Source organism: Ochotona curzoniae, unplaced genomic scaffold (assembly GCF_017591425.1).
Source record: "Ochotona curzoniae isolate NIBS_2020 unplaced genomic scaffold, NIBS_Ocur_1.0 contig_4501, whole genome shotgun sequence".
NCBI lineage: Eukaryota > Metazoa > Chordata > Mammalia > Lagomorpha > Ochotonidae > Ochotona > Ochotona curzoniae.
This window is the reverse complement of record NW_024466307.1, coordinates 1821880-1834184: the sequence shown is the minus strand read 5'-3', so window position 1 is coordinate 1834184 and position 12305 is coordinate 1821880. Positions and strand designations below refer to the sequence as shown.

At 41.5% G+C, this 12305-nt stretch overlaps 1 protein-coding gene across 4 annotated transcripts in view; it reads right to left on the bottom strand.

Annotated features, from left to right (window-relative positions):
- Positions 1-12305, bottom strand: part of TENT2 (terminal nucleotidyltransferase 2) — a 38297-nt gene that overhangs the window by 1433 nt on the left and 24559 nt on the right. For 3 of the 4 annotated variants that reach the window (XM_040985967.1, XM_040985966.1, XM_040985968.1), the window contains 4 exons: positions 11450-11493; positions 4763-4899; positions 3209-3300; positions 1208-1287 (listed from right to left, as the gene is read on the bottom strand). In XM_040985967.1, coding sequence (XP_040841901.1) covers positions 1208-1287; positions 3209-3300; positions 4763-4899; positions 11450-11493 — 353 coding nt within the window. Of the gene's footprint in view, positions 1-1207; positions 1288-3208; positions 3301-4762; positions 4900-8186; positions 10068-11449; positions 11494-12305 lie in introns of those variants that run through there. The other variant, XM_040985969.1, reaches the window with a different exon arrangement.

Below are 12305 nucleotides of genomic sequence, written 5' to 3'. Positions count from 1 at the left end.
AAAAAAAAGTTATAACAGTTCCCCTCCAGGTCGTAAAATTGTGGCAGACTTTTTCTTCTTTTTGGTTATTTCCCAAGCTTTTGGTTAGCACAAGGATTGTTTTTGTCCCCAGAGGAAAAAATGCTATTGTAAAACTGTATTGCTGTATTCAATTCTCTAATGAACAAATGGGCACACAGGAGGTACAAACAGATGCAACTCACAATATTAACACTTATTCACATATAAAACAAACATCTGGATTTCAAAGGCTAAGGGAGAAGTCTTCAATTACCTGATTGATCATTTTGTATCTTTTACTAACTTTTCAAATTCAAAACATTTATGAAGGAGGGAAGAAATTTATAATAAAAGCACATTAGCTATGCTTTAGAAAAAAATGAATGGAATTTATACCAAAAAAAAAAAAAATAGAAGAAACTGAAATTTTTGTTCACAAACTAAAACCCTGGCTCTCTTCTTGGTCCTGAGAATCGCTGTCATTTCATTTCCACTTAAGCTGTTCAACAGACTGGACGACTGTACAATGAAGCACACCTGTTTACTTATCAGTAAGAACAACAACACAGAATGCTCCGAGTTCTTAATTTAACGTTACACAAAAATTATTCCTATTTAGGTTTTGGCTTAAAATGAAAGAAACTATACAGCATAAATATTCTATTCTAGTTGACAAACTGAGAAGCCTATCCTTTAGGTATCAATGACACGTCCCCCTGTACATCTAGACAATGAAAAGCTCTACGTGGTCTTCACAGTCCTCGGAGCCTTCTCTCCTGGGACTCATCTCACCTGTCGTTAGCTCTGCCCGGGACTGTCGGAGCCTGAAGGTGGAGACTGTATGCTACGATGGCACTGTGCACACACGCACACATGCACAGTTTTAACATTTCAGAATATAAAAATAAACTGGCCTCTAATTCCTTGTAAATTTAAGGTACAGGGAAGAAAGGCAGAAGTTAGCCATCAGCTTCTAAAGCTGAAATAAATCCCCTAATAATTTATGGAGGCAAAGAGTCCATTTGATTTTACGCATTTTTTGGTGGGAGAAGTAAGCTTACCAAGTAAGCAAAAGCTATCTGAAGGAAAGCAGCCAGGAATCTAAAGGAAAAGCATCCCTTATTCAAGCAATACATGCCTCTATGCATCAGCAATGGCTGCCCACTAGTGCCCTACCACTTCTGCAGTCACTGTGACACACTGATACCTTTAAGAATTGATCCTTGATCATGTCAAACTTCTGCTTTTCATGCACAGCTCTTGCTGTATTTGTTCCATCAAAAGGTTCTGCAATGGGAAGAAATTGTTAAATAGCTATGAAATTACCATTTTGTGGCACTTCTTCAGCCTGCAGAAAGAGTGACCTCATACGATTAAGCCTGATAACATACAGCAAAGTTTAACATGACTACGGACTGTTTAGTACGGTGGAGCGAATTCAAGTGACAAGACGACTAAAAGTCACTGGCACAGACAGATTGTCTAAATTCTAAAAGGAGCTATCACATTTGAGGAATCATAGGAGGTCAAGAAAATAAAAATTAACTGTAAGAATGGAAAGTCATCAAAAAGAGGGGCTAGCATTTGGCACAACGAAATCAAGCTGTTGCCTGCAATGCCGGCACAAATAGCTGTTCCAATTTCAGCTCCTTGCTAATACACTTGGGAAAGCAGCAGGAGACGGTCCAGCTTGGGCTCGTCACTCACGCAGGAGAAGGATGAAGCTTCTGGCTCCTAACTTGAGCTTGGCCCAAGTACAGCTGCTACAGCCACTTGAGAACTGAATATTTCTTTGTTTCTCTCCATCTGTCTCCCCTCTCACTGTAACTCCTTCAAATAAATAAGATAAACATTTAAGTCTTTTAAAACTATTATATTAAAGAGTGGTAGCTAATGTCAAGTATCACTGACAGGTAGTTTTAATTTTCATTTAAACGGCAGGAGAAGTCACCCCTCCAAGCAGAGCGTCAATAGGAGAGAACAGGAAGGACAGTGCGAGGAGTTGCAGGGGCAGTGCCTGGTTTGGAGGTGAACAGGACGACAGGAAGTAGGGAACACCACAAGTAAACACAGCGAGTGGTGTCACGTGGCGTGGCTCCATGTCCACACACACTCCTGCTCACTGTGCACTCGCAAGATGAAAACCAAAGAAACAAGGGGACACGGGAATCAGAGGTGACAGTGAAGAGACGCGTCAGGGTGGGTGGCTGTGTGGGTCTGTCTGAAGGCAACAGTGACAGAATGACTGGAATAATGCCAGAAGCACATTAAAAATGAACACAGATTAAGAAAAATCCCCTTTAGTGTTCATTGTCTAAAATGGCTATTTTTTTAAAAAATTTTGTTATCACAACAGTGCATTTTTTTCCTTTTTTTTTTTTTAATTGGAAAGGGAACAGGAAGTCAGCGAGAGAACTTGCAAGTACTTGGGCCAGTTTCCAAGGCCTTTTCAGGAGCACCAGCAGGAAGCTGGCTAGACCTGGAACACACGTTCTGGTCCGGTGCTGCAAGTGCGGGGACTCAACCTGCTGTGCCACACTGCCAGTCCCTGTTCCTGATGGTATCATATACAGCAATCTATAACCCTGTTAATATTTAAAATATATCAACTAAAATATACACGCACTACAGGATTAGCAAACAAGATACCAAACCATTGCACTTCATAGCCACAAACTCTTAAGATGTTGCACATAATCCAACAGGCTAAAACTAATGTTTTCTTTCAAAGCTGATTCTCAACCCTTCCTTTGACAAGAACAACTGTGCCTCTCAAAGTCAATACCCACTGATTTCAGAAGGTAGAAAATGTCTCAAAAATCTGCTAAGTTAGAGAAAAGTTCAGTTCATTTAATTTTTAAAACCCAAGTATTGTCTGTATGAAGCTAGTATTTTTCACAGAATATAAAATTATATTTTCTGAATATAAATCATCCCGTAAAGATGATCATCCCTTCCACCTGTAAACCACCAGTTTAGGTTTCAATCAATGACAAGTATGAGAAATGCAGAAACCCAGCTTCTCCACGTGGGAGACTCAGAATGCTGGGTCACAAGTGGGACCTCTTCCGATTAGGGATATCAACTCCCTGAACTCATGCCTGTTTCTTACAACCAAAGAATTTGAGATGATTCTTCACTTAATGTAACACCGAAAGGCACAACCCACACCCGGGGCTGCTGGGGGCTGCCCGGAGGGAGGCTCTACCTTCCACACAGATGTACTTGTTTCTCCACTCAATGCCGTCAGGCCTCGGAATGGCTTTGGCTTCACGAACTGAAATCATCTGACTGTTCCAGCTACAAGAGGAAAGACATTCGTTATGTCACACGTTTCCACAATTTCTCTCATTATTTTTATTCTATCAATGGTAAGGCTAACTCTGACACACACAGACTTTCCCCAACTCTTTTCTTCATGACATCTACCTTTTAACAACTCACTTTATAATACTTACTTCGTTTATATTCTCCCAAAATGGAAAATATATAACCTTCTATTGGTGCAAAAAATTTGAAAATTTTATGTACCAGGAGTTTTTATACACAAAAAAGTCTGAAGAACAGCTGGTGTCCCCTTTTTCCAGCATACAAGCCTTCTCCTCCAGGTCAGCGGGCGCAGGAAGACGTGGCGCTTCGGCCTCAGAAATTGACAATACTCAGCCTAGGAAAACCATCATGGCTTTTTGGAAATAGAATTCCTCTTCTACATTAAACACACAAAAATGGAGTGGCACAGTGTCATGGCAGGCTCAGCCGCAGCGCTGGCATCCCACATGTGAGCCAGTTCCTGTCCCTGGTGCCCCACTTTCCTGTTGAATATGGCAAAGGATGGCTCCTATGCTCGGGCCCCTGTCCCTGTGTGGGGAGTTTAGAGGAGGCTCCTCTGGCTTTGGACTGGCTCAGATCATCAGCCACTGTAGCCATTTGGGGAGTGAATCAGTGGATGCAAGACCTGTCTACCCTCTCTGTAAAAATCTGCCTTTCAAATAAAAACACGTTTAAAAATTGTACATAGGAAACATGAAATCTGTTCCCCTTATGTAAATAAATGGTATTTTTAAAAATACACAAGAAAAACAGAAATAAAAATAAAAATATGTAAGCAAAAATTTGCACCTGTGAATTTATTCATACAGCAGCAAAATTATGATTTTCAATTTTGTTCTGATCAAAAGTAACCCAGACAGCTGGCGTGGTGGCTCAACAGGCTAATCCCCCACCTGCAAGCGCCAGCATCCCAAACTTTTCCAAACTTTTCAGCAAAGCTGTAAACAACCCTTAACTCCACCCCTATTTCTAATTCAGAACTCCCAAGAGAACTTACAATTCTGGCCAGCCTGATGATACACTCCGCTTCCTGTACATATCACTCTCAAAGAAAAAAGCAGGGAATATATTCCTTGATTTGTACATCACATTAGCACGTTTATTCAAATAGTAAGCATTAGTTTTTTTTCCCCAAGTTTGTCTTTGCAATTCCTACAAAACAGCTGCTCCAAAGCTCAGCTCCCATGCAGGATCCACACACAGGGCCACACAGGTCTTTCTGTGGCTTGGGGCAGCCAAACACCCAGTGAGCTCACTGAAGTTCAGTACCTTATCATCATTATTAGCTACAACTGGAAATTAATTTAGTTTCTAGCACTGCACTATTACAGTTTTATAAAGCATTCTTTCTGGGCGAGTTTATAGCATTGTAACTGGCACAGTGTGCAGCATTTACTTCTATAAAAACAAATAAATCCCAAGTTCTACTTACTCAAATTCTGTAGCATAATATTTAAGAAAGCCCAGTAAGAGGTCTCCAAGATTTGATTCATTTTTTGAGAGGTAAGGAGGAACATTACATGGGGCTTGATGTACAAGGTGGAGCTGGATGGCAGGACTAAAAGATTCCTGTTAAAGAGAATGCAGGCACAGTCATTCACAACTCACATTAAGACACTTGTCATCTAGGCTCTTGAAGACGTGGTAACTTGTTCATACTGGCATTTTGAGGACCTGAGATTTCACCAGCATTAGTAGTACCCTAGAATGTATCTGAAAAACATGCTGATCTTACTGTATCACTAAGCTAACCAAACAGATGCCCTGGTGTCAAAAGATTCCCTAACACACCAGTAAGAACTCACACACACCAAGACCCCAGTGGCCTGCAGGAGCGCTGGCCAATCTCTCCCTAGCTACCTAAGAGCTGCACCGAGCACAGCACCAACTGCCACAGCAGCTCCTCCCAGAGACACAGACGGAGCTCCAGCAGGAGAGTCCAGCAACTGTGAGACTTTCACTAGGCTAATCACATTTCTAGACTTGTGTCTCGGGGAGGTTTTCAGCATCAACTGACAAAATGAGGCAGGGAAAGGAAGGACAGTTGACACAGTGGCAGGCAGGTCACGCAGCACCGACCTCAGGCGCTGGCGATGCAAGCCCGAGCAAGGCTCTGATCAGAAAACATGCCACCTCTGCCTGTGGCAGGCTTCTCATTTTTCATATCTGCACTTTCCATTATTAGCAGAAGTTCTGATTCTGAACAACACTAACTGAACGACACAGACTCTCAACATAAACCCACACTCAGAAGCAATGTAAGGAAACTGCACAGTGCCGTCAAGAATGCGCTGCACTTCTCTTCTGCCATGAGACTAGCAATACATTTTCAAAACTACAAGCAACTGGTTAGGGCAGAAATGACGACTCAAGCCAAACTCATCAACTATTTAACAAATCAACTTTGGGTTTACAGATACTAATTCAACAAATACCATCTGAATAAGCCCAAGGCCAAATTAAACAATTCTGGCTTCCTATTTAACCAGCAGACAGCAACAGAGAGGTGTATCATTTAATCCCAGTCCTGACACAAATCAATAAAAACACAAGAGCAGGGCCAGAGTCACGGCAGGCTAAGCCTCACTGGCTTCAGCACCCCCATGCACACCTGCTTGGGCCCCAGATGCTCCACTTCTGACCCAATCCCCCACCAGTGGCCTGGGAAAGCAGCACAGGATGATTTAGCTCCTCGAGCTCCTGCACCTGCAGAAGACAACTGAAGACTCCTGGCTTCGAATTGGCCCATCTCTGGCCACTGAGGTTATCTGAGGAGTGAGCCGGCGAACAGAGGATCTCTCTTTCTCCCACCTCCATAATAATGCCACTTTAAGAAAAAAATAAAAACATTTGCTCTTTTGTGCCATTAACTAGAATTCCACCAGTAAAACTAGCTTCCAGGAAGTTGCCTTTTTCTCAGAAGAAAATTTCTACTCCAGCCCTAATTCACGAAGCTGGCAGTCCCGAATTTGGGGCTCTCTTCCTAAGTGTGAAGGCTGCAAGAGCTAAGACAAACGCTGCCTAGTAAAGGAGATGGTGGGGAGAGAAGGGAAGGCGCCTGCCTCTGTAACAGAAAGTAAGGCAGAAGGAAGAACAGAGGCACTGCCCGACACCATCTTCTCATGTCTGACACTGGACTTAGAATAACATTCTTTGGCCAGTGCTGTGGTACAACAAGCTAAGATTAAGATTTATTTATTATTTTTATTGGAAAGGCAGATTTACAGAAAGAAGGAGAGACTGAGAGAAAGCTCTTCTGTGCGCTTGTGTCTCTCCAAGTGGCCACAACAGTCAGAGCTGAGCCAATCTGAAGCCAGGAGCTTGGAGCTTCTTCTAGGTCTCCCATGTGGGTGCAGCTCCCACATTTCCAAGGCTTTGGGCCGTCCTCAACTGCTTTCCCAGGCCACAGGCAGGGAGCTGGATGGAAGTGGAGCAGCCGGAATATGAACCAGTGCCCATCTGGAATCCTACTGTGTACAAGAAGAGGACCTTAGCCACTAGGCTATTGTGTCAGATCCAGTTCCTTTTTTTTTTAAGATTTATTATTTTTTTATTGAAAAAAATCAGAGAGAGCAAGAACTTCTGTCCATTGATTCAGTCCCTACTGTTGTACACTAATGCCTTATTTTGAGCTTCTCATAAACAAACAGGTAATGACCTAATCTATGAAAACATTTTCTAGATATCTGTATGACATTTGCGAGGATACATAATTTTCTATTTCTCTTACAGTAATGCCAAGTTAAGAAAAATTTAATTATAATTCCTTGAAAAACTGAAAAATCTGCTTTTGTTTAATAACAGCAAAAACATCTTTTAACAAATTTCACCATATTCCTGAGGCTGCACCATAATAACTGACTTCACTTTCAAAGTTTGAAATTTGGACAAATACATACTTTACGGGAATAAGCCAGATTGGCTAAACTTGTACTTGGCAATTGTTCTTTAAAAAGATGTACTTAGGGCCCGGCGCTGTGGCCTAGTGGCTAAAGTCCTCCCTTGAAAGTGCCGGGATCCCATATGGGTACCAGTTCTAATCCCGACAGCTCCACTTCTTATCCAGCTCCCTGCTTGTGGCCTGGGAAAGCAGTGGAGGACGGCCCAAAGCCTTGGGACCCTGCACCCACGTGGGAGACCCAGAGGAAGTTCCTGGCTCCCGGCTTCGGATCAGCGCAGCTCCAGCCATTGTGGCCACTTAGAGAGTGAAGTATCAGATGGAAGAGTTTCCTCTCTGTCTCTCCTCCTCTTTGTATATCTGACTTTGCGATAAAAATAAATAACTAGCTAACTAACTAAATAAATCTTTAAAAAAAGATGTGCTTAAATGAAAGATGATGGTCTACTTTTTCTATTTCCAGAAAATAAATGCTGAGCAAGGTCGCAAACAAAAGGAGGACTGACATGATAAGCTCAAATTCCTGTCAAGCTGTCGTCAAATTGCCAACAGCCATCAGCCTAGTGATGTATGTGAAAGACTGATCATTAAATTTCTTAAATTATATTTCATATTAGGGAAATTGTTCCAGTTCTAAAATCAACATTAACACTCACTACAAAGCACAGATACTCCAATGATGTGCTTAAACACATAATCTCTGGGGACCACTGTTGTGACCTAGCAGGTCAGGCCACCGCCTGGGATGCAGCATCCCAAACAGGCTCCATTTCGGATCCAGCTCCCTGCTAATGTTCTGGGAAAAGCAGCGGAAGACGGCCTAAGCGTTTGGGCCCCTGCTACTCAAGTGGCAGACTTGACAGAGCCCCTGGCTCCTGCTTCAGCAGGGTCCCTTCCAGCCCCAGCTACTGCAGCTGGCCATCTGGAGAGAGAACAGGCAAATCAAAGATCTCTCTCCATCTCTCCCTCTTTCTGTAACTCTTTCAAACAAATAAAACAAACAAGAAGCACATAAATTCTAGAAATAAACTAGATTCAAAACGTCTAATCTGAACTCTATCAAGCTGCAAGTGTAACTTAATCATCTATAAGAAAAGTAACAGTCTTCACAGGGTTATAACAACAGTTAAAGTCTAACAGCAAAGGCAGCCTATCAATTGCTTAGGACACTGCATGTAATTAGTATCTGAACATTTATACACCACATGTATAATATAAATGTAACATTTATATTATAACATTTATATTATACGATTACTTCATGAAACTTTCAACTTACTGTTTCAAGATTAATTTCCTTACGGTTGTTCAAATTTAAGTAATGTAAACTTTAATGTTTTTCAGTCATTTAAAAATTAATCTTCACTTAAATTTTCTGTCTTCTCAAAGGTATTCTGTATAGCCTGTTGCAGACATAAATTCCTTCTCTATGTTCCAAAGGATTTTAAAACATGAAGTTTTTATATGCACACCCTTGTATGTGTATGTGTTTGTGTAAAATGTAAGGTACTTTTAACATGTAGCTGCACAGATAAGTTGATTCCTCATTTCTTAAGCTTAAAAAAATTATTTTCTTATCTCTCTATTATGCTGAATCAAATGGCTTCCTAGAGCACCAAGATACAAAACAGAAGAACTAACTTTGAAAACTGAGGTGTTGGGGTTGGCACTGGGGTGCAGTGCAACTCCAGCATTCCATAGTGGATCAGCAGTTCAAGTTTTCGCTGCTCTACTTCTGACCCAGCTCACTGTTTGTGTGCCTGATAAAGCAGAAAATGACAAGCCTGAAGACCTGGGCCCCCGCTTCAGGGTGGGAGACAAGGGTGGAGTCCCCAGTGCCTGGCTTCCTCCTGGCCCAGGCTCAGCTATGGCAGTCACACAGGGAGTGGACGAGCAGACTTAGCTATGTGAGAAAGTTCATCATTTAAAAGAAACGTGTAGTTCTCTATAAAGTAGCAAAACCTTTTTTGCTCAAATTGCATTGCATCTGCTTTCTCGAAATGTGTGTGTGCAGGAACAATCAGAAAGCAATAGCGTAACAGGCACAGAGAAGCCACCCCAGGCCTGCCGTCCCTGAGGAAGCCTGGGGACTGAGCTAGCCCTCCACACCCTTCCTGGGGCAGCTGCAGACGCAGGACTGTCAACACCTAACGGACAGGACCAGACATGGCAGAGGACGTCATGCAGGAGAGCTCAGTGAACAGGAAGATGGACACAGACACGGGCAGTGAGGCTCTTACTAGAACTTACTAGTACATAAGACCCTGCTCCAAGCACAACCTAGTCTGCCTTTCCCCGGAAGCTCAGCTCAAGAGGACCTCACCCAGCACAGATTCTACGAGGGATTTTCAAAGAAGTGTTTGCCAATACAACAGCCTTCTAGGCTTATTCCTCTTTGCATGCTGAAAAATGTAGCTCTCCCTACACCAAAAGTTACTTTTTAAACACACTATAATTATGCCTGACCTTTCGGTACCAGCCAGTGAATGAGCATGAGGGGACACTCACACTGACTGCAGGGCGGGTGGGTACTGTGACAGTACGTTAAGCCCTACTGGATGCCCACATCCTGCACCACTGGGAGTCCCAGTTTCCTGAACCTGGGTATGCAGCACATTATGCTCTAAGTTATGTGACTCCCTGCCACCCAGGAAGAAGACCCAGATGGAGTTTCCAGTTCCTGGCTAGAGCCTGGCCAAGCCACAGCTGTTATACGATTTTGGGTAAATTAACGGATGGAAGAGCACACTCTGTGCCTTTCAAGTAAGAAAACAAACCTTTGGAAGAGTTCAGGTTGTCGCCAGTCCTGTGCTTTCTGATGCTTCATTTTCCATAATATCTAAGTAGAATATAAAGACGAATTCCCAACTATACTTCAACCTCGTTGTAATAGTTCTTCACAGCAGCACAAAATTAGTTTTTACAAGAAGGAAAGCAAGAGATTTCAAAAGGATTTTGCCATAACGTTTTCTGGTAGATGAACCAGAGCCTGAGACATCCCCATCCCAGCAGGAGACTGTTGGTGAGTATTTTGCCAGTGTGCATTCCAGCTGACGTCTGCAGTGATCAGAGACTCATTTACATTTACGATCCATCACGTCAACTATATTGACTATTCTGTGTGATTTGATAAAAGCTGATCATCCAGGGCCAGCATTATAGCAAAACAACAACGTCAAGCTGCTGCATCCCTTAGGGGTGCTGACTGGTCCCAGATGTGCCACTTCCCTCCCCTGTCAATGGCCTGGGAAAGGAAGCAGACTGTGGTCCTTGTGGCCAGCCAGGGGATGAAATAGTAGATACAACTCTCCCAAATAAAAAATCACATCATTAAAAAAACTGATCCTTCAAGCTGAATATCTTTTCCTTTGTCATGCAATCATTTCCCAAGTTTAGAAAACAGATCAGCCTATAAATAAATGTATGAAACAGACACAAAGAAAGGCTGGCCAAATATTCCAGTGAAGAACTTTAATATTACTTTCCAAGAAAACCAGCAGAACACAGATGATTATGAAGGAAAACACCAAAGGCGGGACTGTGTGACAAGGAGACAGAATTCTGGAGTGAGAACATTTGAAAACTGGGAAAGAAACAGAAGAATTTATATGGGTTCCAAATATGTTCATCATGTTACTGAGGCTTCTCTAAACTCAAAGTAACATTGAATGTTTTTCTGGCAGGCACAATTCTTCCTTGAACATCTCCAAATAATCTTAGCAGGATCCTCAATACTATACATACAAGAAGAGTATACCAATGGTACCTTTTATGGTGTATGGCTTGACAAGAATGAATGAAAGATAAAAACATTACTCATTTACTCAACTTCTCTATTTAGTCCCCTCCTTCTCAAAATATGAATATACTGGGCTAACTAACTAAACACTACAAATCTATATTTTAAAGTAACATGAAGAAAATTGAAATAAGGCCAAACAGACCACAACCAATTGAGTATACTGTGCCCCAACCATCAGCACCATGCACAGGATTTCACCTCTAGCACCAACCAACCAGAGGACCCACCAGCATCCCAATTAAGTGCTAGTTCTCCAACAAAGTGTATGGAACATTGAAATGCTTTACAAGCCACTGAAATGTTCTACAGGCCTGCACAAAAAGCGTTATGTACTTAGCCTTATGTTCATACGAATATTGAATATAATAAATCCACATACACTTGACTACAATATATAATAATGTATAAGAAACACTTACTGGGTAAATTTTTTGGAGGGATGGAAGGATGGGTTCAGGTAAGGCTATAAAAAGAAAAAATTCAAAGCTTCTGTAATTCACATGATTCATTTACAATGAATAACTTGCCAGCTATATCCCAGATAGGATTTGTGCTATAATTCAACAGTTTCCATATATTTCCTGAGATTAACTATGACCCATTAAAATGCAAACTCAGTTTATGGCTGTGTTAATGAACTGCAAACAGTCTGCTGGAAACAAAGTTCTCTCACATGGTTCAGAATAACAGACACAAGTCATTTGGTCCAACATCAAAAACACAAACAGGACAAGCAAGACAGGTTCTTCAGATATGCAAGACACTACTAATTGGGATATAACTATTTAAAAACCCACAATTTGACGAGTAGAGTTCAGTGAGGCTGTATGACAAGACAATTCAATCACAATAGGCCCACTACCACCACCAAATTCAGAATTCCAGGAAAAGATCCAGTGAATCAAACAAAGCTGAAAAGTTATGTTCAGATTCCTTGACACATCATAAAACAATTCCTCAGCATTTAGAATGTCTCTAAACCAAGACATGTGACAAACCGAAACACTGTGTATAAAGGATTCATTATCTTCTTGTTAGCTATCAACTTTGTCTTGATTCCCAATCTTTCAACAAATCCAATCTTCTTAAATGCATTACCAGTGATTTCATTATCATAATTATGTAATAAATCACACAAAGGCAGTGTGACATATTCACAATATAAGATACTATGGTTTTCATATGGTATTCAAATTAACACATTTTCAAGATTTCTCTAGTATTAAAGACAACAGTCATATGATAAGCTTTGTATTTAAGATTGAAAATTATATA